A 17,597-nucleotide genomic window follows, 5' to 3' on the forward strand; every position below is an offset into this window, starting at 1 on the left:
AACCATACAATAAGAAGAAATGTGTAAAAGATATCTTCCACATTTTCAACAAGAGTATGCAACGAAGACTAAGGAATAATATATTCTGATAATTCAGAGCAAGTGGCATATCACAGTGTGCAAATGAACATATGCCTAATAATTTTTTTTTTTATATTCACGTGACATTTCTCTCTATCCCGTGTGTAACCAACTTCACTAATACTGAAGAAGCCTGTAGGAGAATGAGTGTTTTATTACCAAGTTTTTAAAAGTGTTTTCCATGTTTAAATTCAGACTTTTTCTTCAAGATTTACATATTTAAATACAGACTGTTTTCATGATTTACATGTTTAAATAACGACTTTTTTACGACTTACATATTTAAATGATAATTTTTTTCACGAATTATAGTATTTTATTCACTGGCTTTGATATATTTTATTCACCACTTTATGGTGTCCCTACATATTATATGATGTATTATATTTACTGGTCTTGAAGACAACTGTTCCTCAAATTATTTTCGATAGGTAAAAGTTCATTACTTAACTTATATTCCTATATTACTCACTCACATAATTCCTCTTTTTAATGTACGTCTTATATTAATTAACTACACGGTGACTTATAACACACATACAAAATTTTAATAAATGTATTAATTTACTGACAATTTCCACTTTCTGAACGAGTTACAATCTTTGCATTCACGGAACAAGGTTGATACTTGAAATATTATCATGTATAAAAGTGGCAGTTTCGTAAAACATATTAGTTATTTAAACTCCAAAAAGTACTACCTACTTATTAACATTGCAATAAACAAATAAAAATAAGAGATGAAATTTGCAGACTTTTCAGTGAGACACAAAGATAGTCAGTTACTTTCTATTGTCACAACAGAATGGAAAAGGTGTAATTAGAGAAGCACTACACTGACCACAAATACCTCCAGAAGCAATTATAAATACTGGTACTGCATAATGTAATATTACCTTAGCTGTATTGTCATATGACGAAGTCAAGATGAAATTCCCTCCAACATACTGGTATTTCACTTGTGACACAAGATTCATGTGCGAGGGAATTGTGTAAAGACATGCCCGGCGTCGTAAATCCCAGATTTTGCAAGTATTGTCTTCACTACCTGTTGCTATATGATACCTAAAACATTTAAAATAGACATAATAATCGAAGTTAGAAAACTAAATTCTCTGACATCAAATTACATACAACTATTGACATGAAAAGAACAATTTTCTGGAATGGAAAATTTTTCTGTATATTTTTCGGAAAATTTCCAGCCTGACCAAATCATTTCTCTCTTAGCTCTCTTGCTTACAGCCTCAAAAGTTCCATACATACTGCTCACTCAGAATTATCATTAGCTATCAGTTCATCAAATGGAAGTTGTAAGTTCTCTAACCTTTGATGGTTGTGTCAATACACACTCCAAACAAGTATCATTTTCTAAGAATCTTACTGATCTAATATCAATTGTCACAACACTATTTGCTCCACATGGGGGTGATGTACAGCTATCATGCCCACTTACAAATTCATTAAGTGTAACTTCTGAGCCTTATATTATTTTGTAATTATTATTGGTATGTTTGCATCATTTCACTCAACTTGTGTTTTTATAATTACATCAATCTTCGAATGTTCTTTAAATATTAGACTGTAATTATTAACTTGTATCATTGCTGAATCATGAATAACTGGTGTACTGTGCCCTTATACTCCCATTTTTTTCTCCAATTTGTCGAGAAAAAAAATCTGGTCAATAGTCGATCTATTATGCCTAAAACACATTGATGATCCCCAATAATTTCATTTACATAAGGAGTTAATCTTCTCAAAAGAACATAGGACAAAATTTTGTACGACATCAATAAAAGTAATATTCCTCGAAAATTACTACAGTTTAGTCTTTTCCACCTTCTTAAAGATAGGTACAATTATGGATTCCTTTCACTGTTCTGGTACAATTTCCTTTTCACAAATAGTAAGTACAAGCTTATAACTTATCACTTCTACTCTCCATCATATTTCAACTGATGGCTCACGTGCTTGACAGATAATTTACGATAATGGAATTTGGTTTACTATTACAAATGTAATACTGAAATCTTACAAAGAAACTGTTAATGAGTTCATGTGAAATCTCCTCTCTAACTGCGTGCATTGTTGGATCTCCATAACAGAGAAACAAATATAAAAAAATTCGCTGCTCATAATAACTGTAAGGATGTACTGCATTAAGAAATAATAGTATACACTTTGGGAGAGTAACTGAATTGCCACATTCCGTAAATTCCTATCATGTCACGTGACATGCAAACCAAGCTCGTGAACACACTACACAACACCAACTGAGTGAATGAAATTTAGGCAAAGCCAAGAGCTACCAAATCTTTTTATAATCTTGTATTCAAAATTAAATTTCGTAACCTTACAGTTTCTATGGGCTACTATTTTTTTTTATATATTTCTATCTATTGTGGAGACCTATGCACGCAGTTTCATGGAAGGTTTTAACATGGTCTCATTAACAGTTACCTTATAATGACTGGTATTATAAAGAAAAGTTAACAGTTCGTAAATTTATCTGTTACTAAGAGTTTAACTTTTGAGTGTATGTCATAAATATTTCGTGAAGTTAAACTGAACATTGTTGTAGTTATTAATAAGAAACAAATCATGTTTTGTTAACAAAATGCCGGATACAAAGAGATGCACTCCTTTCTCAGAGGCTGAAACTATTCATAAGTTGTTATTAAATTCAGTGAAGTAATGCAACAATGTAGTAGACTGAAAGAAGACTGATGTCTCCACGTGGAGACAAAATGAGGAAATATGGAATATAGGCCTACTGCATAACGAAATCAACAGCAGCAGTAGTTGTACGCTATGATCAACAACAAAAAACCTTAAATTAAGTATGATAAAATGAAGAAGTGTGCGAAGAAGATATATGCTGCAGAGAAAATTGAGACATATAAAACAGGAAGTGGTGTTGCTAATCCTATACAGATAACGTAACACAGATAGATTCTTTGATAACAGAAATGGTCGGAGTAGGTTGCATGGGCTTCTAAGCAATAGATGATAACGATACAATAGATTTTCAATCTGAAAGTGTAGTGTAATTCTGCAAAGGACCATTTTATTAATGATAGTCTGTAATATTAAAATTGTCAGAACATTATTAACAATAAAATTAATCCCCCCTTCCAATACCATCAGATTGTCATTTAACATTTCTGCTTCCTCCTGGCAATGGCTTATTTGTAACCCACTTCTGAGGTTGGGGCACCTGGAAGGAGGGAGTTATGCTGCCCCTATGATACTATGATAGGATGATTATAAATGCCAGGAGAGGTCTTAAATGTGAGACCAAACTAATTTCCAGACTGTGGACAAACACAGGAACATTCCCCTTTAAGAAAAAGTCCCTGTGTTGTAACCAGGAATCGAGCCTAGGATCTCATGAACTGTGGTCAGAAGCTCTGACCACTAGCCCATGAGGCTGGTCAAATTAAATAAATATTAAATTCTCAATAAGATAACACCAAATCATTAAAGATCCATTGTTGAAATTATCAATTCTTTTAAAGTTAGTTGACTTCAATGAGATTACATAGTGTTACAAGTGACAACAATATACGACAATGTTATATAGTATATGCATTTGGTTTTAAAATATGAAATAAACATTTAGTTCTACAATAACTTCAACACATATCCATCTATTAATAGTCACATCGGGAAAATTTTCGTTGTCTGCAGACAATACATTATGAATACCCAGAGTTAACAAAAGTTAATTTATCTTATACAGTAAAATAAATCTAAAGAGTGATCCCTATATTTCAATTCATTTCATAATGAATTATTTAAATTGCAAGTAGACAAAACCTTTTCCTTCAGATCCGAAAAAATAGATTTGTCCAAACTCTACCAGTATATGTTTTTCTTGCATATCATAAATAATTTAGTCCAAGAAGTTGATGTGATTTACTACTGATCTTGATGTACCACAAAACCGTCTGTTAATATTTCTTCAAATACATCCATTATCTGCATTCAGAGTAGAGTTAATCGTAACTTTAACCTTTCATTAACATTTATAATATGCAAAAATATCGAAAACTAGAAGTCAACTACTATCTGAGGTTTAAACTGCTTTTATAATATCATCTCTTAGAAACCAAAGCATAATCAATAAAGATATTCAATATTAGGCAGAAAATTCAAATTAAAATGAATTCGCATTATAAAAGAACGCCCATTGTGCAACTCAAACCAAGAAATGGATTCGGAACACCTCAAAATCTGTGCTTCAGTGGCTGACCATGATAATATCTTTGAAAAATATTGGCGTGCAAGAGGTCAAATGACTTTATTGTCAAACGCCTGGCATTAGAAAACAACAACAACATTATAAAAGCACTTAACTATACAAATGCATTAGTAAAATGCATATCAGTACTGCATAAGTAGTTACCACACTTCTCCACTTGACTGATAAACAAATATCACAACAGAAAATATAACTTATGGGGGGAAAAAAAAACCTGAAATATAAACACATTAGTAGTACAGTATGTTTATCAATACAGCAGTTATACAAATAAGTAGTATAAAAATACGAAAAGAGGGAACAGCAGGAAAATATATTTAGAACTAATTTTATTTGCATTAATATGCAATACAACTGCGTCACTAATATCATTTTAACAAGAAAAATTCCATTTCATTTGCAATTTAAAAATATTACGTGTTTTCTATTTTCTATTCTTAAACAATGCACTTCGAAAGTAGTGTCGCAAATATCCAGAAAAAAATAGTTCTCCAATTGTAATTAAAAACCCTTAAATTTTATGCTGCTTATTCCCAAAATTTTATATTTCAATATAGGTCATACATGCAGGAAACAACACTTACACTTATGTTACACATAGTAAAATATAAAAAATAAGCCTTAAAAGGTCTCGTCTCTAAGGAAAAATGTTAAATCAGAGTACATGATGTAATTCACAAACTGGACATAAGAAAGCAACAGATACATGCGACTCACATCATTTATTTTAAGAAAAATACCTATTACTTCTCTTCATATTCCAGAGTACTACACTAAATATCACGTTCACTGAAAAATTTGTTCAATACACTCCACCAATATCTTCTCATGCGAAAGGATTTACTTTCATGAAACAATATAAGTTGTTTTCAGACAGAGATAGACAAAACATTTTTGCAACTGGGATGGAGTGAATTACTCACACTACAACATGCCAATGTCAATGTGAATACTTACTGTTAATCATGCATCGACATCCAACCAAGTTAACACAGCAACAATTAATACAGAAAACTGCAAATAATAAAAAAACTTAATTACCCATTTGGAGAGAAATCTATTCCATATACAGACTTGAGATGACCTTCCATAAACATGACACAACGGCCTGTGCGCAGATCCCATACACGTCCAAAGGCATCCAATCCACTGCAAAAGTATTTAAATGTGTAATTCAAACTGTAACTTTATAATATATTTAATGAAAAAAAACGACTAAAGCTATATTAAGAAAATGAGTAAAGCAAACTTTTGACGTCAGTGGAAAAAATGACTGGCAAATTAACTAAATGTATAAAGAACCTCTACTAGCTCAGTAGTTGATGAGTAGAGAACTTGGGTCACTCCAGATTTATCTGTGACCAACTTCACATTATTTAGGTCTATTAAATTATACAGATATTTTTAACACTACATCTTTTATCTAAAAAAAAATTAAGATTTGAAAGGTATTTTTTATTTGTTATTTTTATAATTTCGAGAAAAGATGCCATATTATTCATAGCCATTTTTCTTATATAAAGCAAACGATAAAAAAATAATATTTTGAAAAAACAATATTTTTATGCTGTTCTTACCATAAAAATTCCAGCAACAAAAAAATGACTTGCAATTATTCAACACAAACAAGTTACACGCATCAGGAGCAAATGCAAAATGCAGATAGATAAAAATTAAATATTTTGCTGATACTTGAATACGACCTCTCCCATCCGGTGCTGCTAGTATAACAACAAGAATTTAATAAGTATGCTGGACCATAAAAGCAATTATTCAACACAAACAAGTTACACACATCAGGAGCTAATGCAAAATGCAGATAGATAAAAATTAAATACATCATTATTAAATTAAATAGTTCGCTGATACTTGAATACAACCTCTCCCAACCGGTGCTGCTAGTATAATAACACTAAGAATTTCACAAGTATGCTGATCCATAAAAAGAGACTTCTTTAGTATAGAGGTTAAAAGACATTTCTTTGCATCAAGTTCATGGCAAGAGCGCATATGATGGAATTTGTGGAACAGTCAAACAACTTGCAGCTAAAACGAATTTACAATGTCCAGTTGAAAATTTTTCAATATGCATATGAACACATAACAGGCATCCAGTTTTTTAAAGAAGAAAACATAACATAGCATATGTGTATGATAGCAAAAGCTTCAACTGCTTCATTCTTCTGGCCTACCAGTATAGATACATGCTGGATTTAAATATATACTCTGTACAATTTCAGAATCAAATGGTGGTACCTGGTAGAAAGACTTGATGAAAGATATTCTATGTTGTTTGTGAGCCAACATCATCGCTGTTAAATATCACCAGGAAACATAATGTAGTGACATTTTTATCAATTATAATTGTAATATATTGTATGTGTTTTCTTCATCATCAATAATGTAATTTCCAGAGTTTTAAAACATTCAGAATTTGATGCTCTGAAGTTAGTTAGTTACAATACATTAAAAAACACTGTTAATAAAAAAAAATGTAGCAAGTACCTATATCACTTGAGATGGAAGATGAAACTATGTACATAAGACTCTCGTAAGTGTGAGAATTATATTAAAATGATATTCGTTGAAGGTACCAGATATTGATTTTTTAACAGTTTAGAAAGCCAATTTTATGATTTTTTGTAATTTTTTCCAGTTTCTGAGCATCTTATCTCCATTCTGGTTACCTTTATTAGAACAGTTTTTTTCCCTATAATACATGTACTGTACAATACAGTATATAGATTCCATTGCATTGGAAATAAAAACTAGACTTTATGTTCGTACATAGAAAATAAATGTCTAAAATTCAATATTTTCACAAAATTTTGGAAAAGTTTCTTGCCTATTATATGTCTAATAAGCAGTGTTAGAAACAAGTTTTTTTTTTTTTTTTTTCATTAAGGAACTACAACACTTAGCGATAAAATATATAAAAATTAATGCAATGACTGATGACACAGTTGTCATTAACAAAAAATTATATATTAGTCGAAAAATATGGGTTTTAGAAGTTTTAACAGCCCTGGTTCCTAAACTAATTCCAATTAATACTTTTCCTGTGGGGTTTACAAGTTCTTTAATTTGAACAAACTTTCTGGAAAAAAAAAAAAAAAAAAAAAAAAAAAGGCCAATTTGGTGGTGATGATTCAGCAACACCCTTTGGTTAAGTTGACATGGAATGACTCCTATTTTCTTCAGGTCTCAACTTTTCTCCCGTCCACCATTTTCTTTTTAGTGTATCCTTCAGTAGGCTGTTTCTTCTTAGCCAGTGACCCAACCAATTTCTTTTTCTCTTCCTAATCAGTTTCAGGATCATTCTTCCTTCATCCACTCTTTCTAGCAGTTTTATTTCTTACTTTGTTTGTCCATTTCACATGCTCCATTCTTCTCCATATTCATACTTCAATTAATGCTTCCAGTCATTTCTCTTCACTTCATTCTAACGTCCATGTTTTTGTCCCATACAATTCCTCTCCACACAAAGAACTTCACTGGTCTTTTCTTTAGTTTTTTCCCCAAAGCTCTGCAGAAAATGTTCCTCTTCCTACTCAAAGTTTCCTTTGCCTTTGCTTTCCTGTTTTGGAGTTTCTGACTCATGTTACTATTTATAGTACACTCCAAGTATACAAAACAACTTCTACTTGTTCCACTACCTCATTTTGAATTTGCACATTTACAGTAACTTCTTTATTTTTCTTCTGCCAACCATAATCTTCGTCTTGTTCACATTTATCTTCATCTGAAACTACTCACAGCTGTGATTTAACTCCAGTAGCATATTCCTTAGTATCATTTTTTTTTTTTCAGTAAATCTTATGCAGACTGGAATCAGTCCAAATCCCGCCGCCAGGTCATCTCTTTCAGGGTATCTTCCTCCAATCTCCCTCAACCCCTCCCACCTACCAAGTATCTCCATGTTTCCCATTTTCTGAAAACAATTCTTCACTAAATCCCCCAAGTGTGATAAAAGGCATTTTTCAGGCTTAAGTTATTAATATTAACATTTCATTTTAAAATTACTTTCATGTTTAAATGGGAAATATTGATTTTAAATTGACTCTTATTCATTTGTTGAGATGATATAAAATAGACCGAATTAGAAGAATCGGTTTGTCCCTCAATACTTATGAATGGGGAGTTTGTCCAGCCCAGCAGTCCTTGAAAGATGGCAACCCTAATCACCACTATCACTACCACTACCAAGACAAAATTTCACAACATATCAGCGCTAGCTTTCTGTGCTCGAGGTTGAGGGTTCGATCTCGGCCCAGGTCAATGGCAGTTAAGTGTGTTTAATTGCGACAGTCTCATGTCAGTAGATTTACTGGCATGTAAAAAAACTCCTGCAGGACAAAATTCCGGCACACCACGACACTGATACAGAGCTGTTATTATCATACATTCCAGAAAAGAGCAGCTGGCTGGCAACGCCCTGCGTGGTATCCGCTGGTGCTGTTTCTCCCGCACAATCAAGCTCCAATAGTCATATGACATTCAGTGTGAAGTCGTGTAACGAAACTCTGGTTTTTTTTCAAGTGTACAACATTAGTGTATAAAGTTTAGCGATTATTGTGTATTTAGGTAATGCCTAGCAACAAATTCTTACTGTGTGAATGTGTGTATGTGTACAATACGTACATAAAAGGCAGAAGGTCGTGTGCGAAAACGAGACGAAAATTTCGAATAAAGTTTCCAAACAGACTTGTGTCTTCTGCCAAAACAATTAGACGACTCGCTAAAAGATTTAAAGAAACAGGCTCAGTGAAGAATCGAAAATCAAATAGAAAAGTAGTGTTCCTACACAGAACGACTGTCAGTTTATTTCCAACAAGATTCTGCCACTACTCATACAGCTGCTGTATCAATGAGGGAATTGAGACGTATTTTCGGTACAAAACTAATCAGTAATAATTTGTGACCTCCACAAAGCCCAGATATAACATCCTGTGACACTAAAAGGTAGGGTTTATAAGAAAAATCCTCATTCTATAGATGAACTAAAAGACTATATACGAGAAGAAATCCAAGTTATCAATGATGTGGAACTTCATAGTGTTGTTCATTCGTTTATCAGAAGATGTCAGTTGTGTGTGGCGGCAAACAGGGGCCATTTTCAGCAACGACTGTGCGCATGGTAAGTCCAAGTTATTGAACATTTATTGTTAGTACTGTTATATATTGGAGAAGCGCCGGAGAAATGGTTATGCACTCGGCGGAAACCACGCAGGGCACGGCTGACGTGGGATATATGATAATAATAGCTTTGTATAACCTCTGCAGTTGCGAGCATCGTTAAATAAACCATAACTTAATTTTCACAACATAAGAGGAAAGTTTCTGGATCACCTGTACAACTGAAAGGCTGCTGCTACTGCATCTACTATTATATTGTGATTAATTTTTTTGATAGCAATGAAAGACTTTATACTTCCTTCATAACCGAATCCAAGAAGGCCTTTCAGTGGGGATCTGGCCACTCATAAGGAGGCAGTGTAGCCACCTTGCCACCTTGAAGAGTGATGATCAGGGGTAGAAGGTGGCATTCGAAAGGGTGGCCATGGTCTGACCTGGATTGGACTCAGCATCCAGTCCAAACGCCGTTGGCAAGTCATCTCTTTCAGGGTATCAGGGACAGCAGTGACATGGGCCGAGATATGAGTGAGGGGGAGTGGCTGATTAATGGGACCAGATACTTGATAGGTGGGAAAGTTTGAGTGAGATTGGTCATGCTTCCAAGCCTGAAGGTGTCAATGAAGCCACTGCTTCTGTTGCTGAGTCGCTTGTTGACTATGCTTCTGTTCTGGTCCTCTTTGTTGCTTTTGTTTGATAGGAGGTGAAGGTAGCAGGGTCAAGAATGATGTGCCGTATGCTGTTTGAAGAAAACAACTTATTTCTCGAAACAGTTCCACAACTGATCTATAGAGAACAGGAAAACCAATAGTGGGGGTGGGGGCAGTTTCTGGAGGGAAAAGAGCAAGAGAAGGAATAAAAATATGAGGAAAGAGAACGGGAACGATACAAATGAATGGCAGAGATTAGTGTGTAGGGAGAGAGAAAATGGTAGTGTGTAGGTTGTCACCGTCGCCATCACTACCACCATCATTACTACTGTAACTGAAATGATTATTTGGAGTAAGCGAAAATTAGGAGAATAGTGGAGTGATAAGAGTAGATTTTTTTAATGTTATTTTATGATCTTACCCTGTAGCACAAACTGAACCATCAATCTGATACGAGATACAGTAAACAGGCTTACAATGACCTTCTTGATGCAATACTTCCTGACACTGTTCCAAGTCCCATAATCTCCACGAACCATCAAAACAACATGTACCCAGAAACCGTCCAGAAGGATGGAAGGCAAGTCGTGAAACACGGTGTGGAGCATGGCCTTCTACATCTGCCAATGGATCTTCACTGGAAAAAAGTAAAACAGGAAATAGATTACAAACAATGACGAGACTGTAACATATAAGCACAATACATACACTTGTCATGACTGCTCAGCATTCTTCTAAAATATTAATTTTGGGGATTAATGGAAAGATATTTATATTTTTTTCTCTGAAGTTTTGAAAGGTATTCCTTATTTTTGGTTTCCAAGACCAATATTTTTATTAAATTATTAAAACTTAATGTTAATTTTTTGTTATATTTTTGGTGGTATTTGAGTTTTTTCGCAGTAACATGTTTATGTTTCTCAACTATATCAACATTCTAACCAGTATAAGGAAATAAGGACTATTATATGCCTTTTAATGCCTTCTTGACTCCTATAAAAATGATGAATTAATGTTTTCTCTAAATTTGTTATTAAGGAAATTTCAACATCAACTATTGTGTCTTGAGATAGTCTTCTATATGGACAGTTATAACGTGCTGTCTTATCATTTCATTCAATCCTAATGCAACAAGGTTTCATTACAATGTAGCACTGAATATGCATTATACTTGTAATATTGCTAAGGACTGCAAATGAAACTACTTGTTATTACACAATTTTTTAAAATTAGTGTAGGCCTATAGTAGATAAATAGGCATTGTCAGTGTGTGTGGGATATTTTGCTGTAATGTGTACAATAAATTTATCTGGCCAATTAAATTTTCTGCATATATTCCATTATATTGGATTAAATTACATATTTCTCACAGTTTTGAGTTAATTTGCTTTAGATTGTTATTATAAATTCCCCAGCTTATGGAAACAGTGCCCTATTTTTCAACCACATTAAGAGCATTGCTCACGAAGTATCTCTCATTTCCATTTCTGCATAAAACTGAAACTGAACTACTCACATGCAACAGCATTCCCATTATGTAAATTGAGTAACGTGCATTTATTGCACTTATTCAGTCAACTTAACCATTTATTTGATAATACAAAGACATTATTATGACCTGAGGCGAGAAAAGGTGGGTAAATCATGGCCCACTGCTAGCATGATTTCCAATGACCGCGTAACCATTTCTCCGGCACTTCTACAATACATAACAGTACTAACAATAAATGTTAAATAAATTGGACTTACCATGCTCACAGTCATTGCCGAAAATGGCCCCCCACTTGTCGCCACACACAAGTGACATCTTCTGATAAACAAATGAACAACACTCTGCAGTTCCACAACATTGACCCCACAAATAAAAATCACAGGGTGTTAGATCTGGGCTTCGTGAAGCCCGCAAATGATTACTTATTAGTCTCGTACCAAAAATACACCGTAATTCCCTCATTGATACGGATACACAATGAGACTTTATTGGAAGGCATTACCTAAATACACAATAATCACTCAACTTTATACCTTTTTGTATACTTGAAGAATCAAGACTTTTGTAACATGACTTGTGACTACAGTGAATGTCATATGCTGATTAAGGTTCTACATGCCGCACCTCTAACAGACTGCGCAGGGAGTGGGGCACGAGTAACACACCGTTTTCTCGCCTCACATCATAATAATGTCTCTGTAATATGAGAAGTATTGTCGTATTCAACTTCCTTGCCATTCACATAAATTGATAAATATTAACAGCTTTTGTCACGATTGGAAAATAAACTATTATTAGAGTGTAGACAGATAGTAGTAGACAAATTTTAGTAACAGTAACTAACATATAAGCAACATGAAGTTCATGCACACCTGTGTAGCCATCATAACCATCAACAATTATGGTTATAGTGACATGGAATACAATACCACTTTTTGACTACAGTGGAACAAAGTAGTAACATTAAAAAATATGCCGCATAAAAATTATGTTATTTACATTAATTCTTCAATGATAGTTAGCTCTGAGCTTATAACATTATACCTGTAAAATATATACCGGTAGTGGTCTTCAAGCACTGCATCCATTGAGTTTTCATCTTTAGCCATTTTCCAGATTCGCATGACGTTCTCTCTCATATCAAATAAAGAACATCAGCAAACTGTGCCCCACCCTCAGAATAGGATTCATATTCATCACAATTGCAAAAAAAAAATAATAATAATAGAGGCGTAAATATTTACACATCAATAAGTGCGGCAATAGCTAGAAAAAAAAGCAGAATACGTACACCAAAATATAGAATCAACCGCCAAGCTATATATGCATCAGAAGAACAAAAGAAAGTAACTGACTCTTTCTATAATGATTTTCAAATAATACTTTAGTTAAAATCAATAAAATGTCACATCATAATTGGCGGCAAGAATTGAAAAGATACTCATGGGTAATATAATCAGACAATCTGGGAAATTATCAACCACAGTGTCTTCGATACCAGCTTGTTGTAATTGTGGCAACAAGCATTCACTAAGCTGTCCTGGTAGGCTGGCCCATTAACGAAACCTTCAAAGAAGAGGATTGGAAGAGAATCTGCAGATGACCAAGCTCCTTTTGCCTGGCCTCCAAGAAGTCCCGACCTCACAATACCTGATAATGCTCTCTGGGGGTTTAGCAAGGACAAAGTGTGAAATCACCGCAATAACACAACAGCACAATTACGAGCAGTTGTGGCAGATGCCTTCAACAAAGTGAACCTTGATCATCTTCACAAAACATGTCAAGACATGGCACAGAATTCAGCTGTGCTATGAAAATGAAAGTCTTCATATCGATGTTTTGGATCGTTAAAATATCAGGTACATGTCCATATCAATCAATCAACCATCCCCATCATTGTATCGTAATACATGGGGGGTACGCCCACTTTGTGACCTCACTGTACAGACTGCAGAAACCAATTATAAGACTGGATTTTAATGTTGCTATTGGGATTATTCAGTCTATGAACCAATGAAACTTTATACAGTCACAATTTCAGTAACTTTGTTGCAGTATGCAGATACATGTGAAACTGTACACTATGCTCCTAGACCAGGGATGCAGAACTGGAAGAGAAAGGGAGTGGAAGCATGGGGAAAACATTGGTTCCCCTTTCACATTCCACCGGCAATGAATGATGTCTCCATGATCCATCCGCATCCATGTAGCACTAGGCACTGAATACAAATCCCCTCTACCCTACCATGGCAATGACACATGGGGTTAAAGGAAGGAATGAATGACGTATTCCAGCTTGTGACGTCTGCCACAACCGCTGCCCAGTTCTGCATGCCTGTCTTAGACGAATGAGAGATTTTCTTGAACTTCTTTCTAATCCTGTTCCAATTTCGTCCAATTTCTCTGCTGTTAAAACGGTTCTTCTCTTGTTTTATTGTTCAACACCGAACTTATAACAAATCTCTTTATATCTGACTTGCTTGGGATGTTTACAACAGATAATTTTCTCGCAAATTTAAATTGACATCGATTTAATCTATACTTGGGAAAATTATTCACTAATAACATAATAACATGTGCTGTTCCACACTGTATTTTTTGTCTCAAAGCTTACCTTCACTGAGATAACAGCTGATCACCTGAGGAGAACCGACAATTGTGCAATACATAAGTACAGCATCAGTTTGACTGTCCAAATATTGGAAAATTTACTGGGGGTGTTCGAGAGTGAAAACGCTACAATTAGCAAATAGCAACACAACATCACATATGCCACTTAGTAAATCGTAGTGTTGATATTTATATAAGCTTCAAAACTGACAAAGTTATTAACTTCCTTCCCTTCCTTCTCAATCCATTAAAACCCTCCAGCACATGGTAACATGAATATTTAAAGTGTTGAAGTGAAAATGTCTTAAAAGTATCATTATACGTTAAGAATTCGACTTACCTTTCCATTGTCCACAGTTTTACAGAGCCATCTGCTGCACAGGAGGCAAGTGTACATACTGAATTTTCTCCTTCTTTAAATGCATGTGGATGAAAAACTATGGCTCCTACATTACAATTATGTCCACGTAGTGTCAACATAAGTTCACAATTCGGCACTGACCATACTTTGCACAATCCACTCCTACAAACAAAAACTGTCATTACTTTGTTTCACCAAACTTGAAATCATATGTTTTATAAACGCATTTTGCTTGTGTATTTATTTTGTTACTTTCATCTTTTTTTATATTTTTATTAATATTAGATTGTTTCAAATACTAGATAAAATCCTGAGTATACAGATATACTGAAGATCCATCAAGCTTCTTTCTATGAGACCAGTCAGTGATAAGAATGTCCCCTGAGTGAGTTACGAGTCCAAAACAGGGTAAGTTTAGTGATGGGGTTGCCACCTTGAAGCCTCTGGACATGCTTGCTGAGTAGGTCTAGTTTTAAGGTGCCAGACGCTTGCCCTCACCCTCTCCAGTCTACTATAGATAACTGCATTGGCCAGAAATCACGATATGGATGTGAGAGTAGGAGTACGATTTATCAACAGAGCTGCAGTTGATAGTGCAGAAAACTTTACTTCATTTTTGGAATACAATTATTAGCATCTTTTATTCCCGAGGTCATGTCGACCTTTAATGTGGGTACAAGAAACCCTGGAAGACCACTGAAGAGACTTCTCGACCTCTAATATGAGACTAATCTGTGGCCCAACTCCTTAAAAGCTACATGATGATGATGATGATGATGATGATGATGATGACGACGTATACAGATATACGACAGGTATCAAGATCTTACAACAATGGTAGTGCAAGAGCGAAAATACACAAAGAATTTCACAGCTTGTACTTATCTCTTGAATCTAAGAGTACATATTTTGATGAAGAAAAAAACAATAATTGTAAAAATTTCACTTATGCAGCTACTTTGCATAAACTATACAATAAAGTAATCATCCTGTCTGATAGGAAATCTGGACTAAATTGAAAAGTCTTTTTCAAACCCTATAAAAGAAAAAATAATAAACTCACAAAAAGAAAATAATAAACTTACAAAAAGATAATCATACTACAGAAAGGAGCAGTTTTACAATGAATTCCAGGATATTTTGGAGTTAATGAGATTAAGAAAGCAGACAGACCAGCAAGAAGGAGATTAATGAGGGTCAGAAATAAAAGAAAATACACAAACTCCCGTACTATCATATTACAGTAAATTAAATTAAATTTAAAATTTCTAAATTAAATGAAAATACAACTAATAAAATTACCACCAAACAATTTCTGGTTACAATAACCAAGCTTAAGATCATTGCATGGCAGTTCATCTGTAAGAAATAGGGATTTTCGAATTACGAAAATGCAATCTTTGTACTGATAGTTCCACCATAGCTCATGGATAGTAAACATTTTCTTCTTCTTCTTTTGCAATGGCATCAGGCTGGGAGCATTTAAACCATGCTCCTTCGAACATTTCAATACAGTCGATAGCAAACATAATTTCAACTATGTAAAGCCTTCGGACAGAAACCTTCCAAGAATCACACATTTGAAAACAATAACATGTTTAAAAACAGAATAAGCTGAAGAATTTTCATACTGCTGGATGCAATTACTCTCAAAATAAATTCTGTCTGTATTCTCGAATCTGTTACTCTTCAGTCTACTCAAATAAAAGCTGTGTAGAATCAAAACTGAACTTTGTTAATGACTTTAATTTTTACAACACAACAAAACAAAATCAAATTTCATAAAGAAATATATTGAAAAAACATATAAGAACTTATGTAAAACCAATTTAACAGAAACCAAAAAGTGTGAATGAAAACGTATCATAAAGATAACAAGAAATAGTGAATAACTACTATAAACAAATACTAATTTGTTCTCGAGAAGGTAAAATAAACTGAATTTTTAAGTACAGGGATATCATTTTATTTTTACTAACATTTCTAATATTAACCTGGCTATACCTTTGGATTAATAGTTGAGAACCGGAAACACCATTTGCTACCCCCTTCCATGACTGGAGTTCAATGATACTGACGTAAAATACAAACAAATCACTTTACTAGGTATGGGAGGGAAGAAAAGTAGTTCTTCCATTTATGTAAACTAAGAAATATCGCGATTTTGAGATTGATCATTTGCATTAGGTTTTTGTTTAATCAAAATACAGTACTGTATTAACAATAAGTGTTTTTACTCACGAACTGACCTATCCATTTGAACGTATTCATTATGCAGTGTATTTTATGCTGTCTACAGCACATTAGTGTACAATATAGAGAATGAAGTTCATTTCGATACAGGCTTCAGTTATTTTCTGCATATTATCACACTATAGACTATTGTACCTAATTCCAATTTTCAGTTTCGTCCTTCCTACTAGTAACTCTGAAGTAATTCTGTACCTACTCTATAAAAGACTACCTTATGTATGTAAATTCAATCTTCATTTCTGCCCGATCCGAAAAGATAAATTTACTCAGATATGCTATCTACTGTCCATCCAAGTGGTTATGTTGCAGGGTCGTAGAAAGGGGGGAAATCATGTGACATTTAATTACTTAACGAGGCCCTTTTATTTAAGTTATTTTAAACAGTTGTATAATATTACGTAGACGTTCAATTCCTAACAGAAATCAATGTTTTCAGAAAAGAGCTAAGACAGCCCAGCCACTAGTCTTTACAGAGGGACGAGCAGAAGCGGGTGGGGGAAACTGGGATGCGATGTAGGCAAACGGATGATAGTACCTGTGCAAAAATATGATTCAATATTGAAAGCTCTTTTGTCACTGGAAAACCTGAACTTATTTCTGGAACGTACGATGCTCACTACCTCAGTAGTGGTTACTATGACCGTAAGACGACTTTGACTCCATACGCGGCCTTGATTCTATGTGGAGAACGATTTTAAGTTTACTAGTAGAGGGAGTGAGAGTGAAGTACAGTAAAAAACCCAGGTACAA

General features: G+C 34.2%; 1 protein-coding gene across 6 annotated transcripts in view; it reads right to left on the reverse strand.

Moving 5' to 3' along the window:
• The window catches only part of U4-U6-60K (U4-U6 small nuclear riboprotein factor 60K), a 76,184-nt gene that overhangs the window by 26,644 nt on the left and 31,943 nt on the right, over positions 1–17,597 (reverse strand). For all 6 annotated transcript variants that reach the window (XR_011333072.1, XR_011333073.1, XR_011333071.1 and 3 more), the window contains exons 6-9: positions 14,574–14,756; positions 10,553–10,768; positions 5,390–5,497; positions 978–1,146 (exon numbers count right to left, since the gene is read on the reverse strand). Coding sequence is in view for 2 of the 6 variants with exons in the window: in XM_069831035.1 (XP_069687136.1) it covers positions 978–1,146; positions 5,390–5,497; positions 10,553–10,768; positions 14,574–14,756 (676 nt within the window). In the remaining 4 variants the exon portion in view is untranslated. The remainder of the gene's footprint in view (positions 1–977; positions 1,147–5,389; positions 5,498–10,552; positions 10,769–14,573; positions 14,757–17,597) is intronic.

This window comes from Periplaneta americana, chromosome 7 (genome assembly GCF_040183065.1).
Source record: "Periplaneta americana isolate PAMFEO1 chromosome 7, P.americana_PAMFEO1_priV1, whole genome shotgun sequence".
Taxonomy (NCBI): domain Eukaryota; kingdom Metazoa; phylum Arthropoda; class Insecta; order Blattodea; family Blattidae; genus Periplaneta; species Periplaneta americana.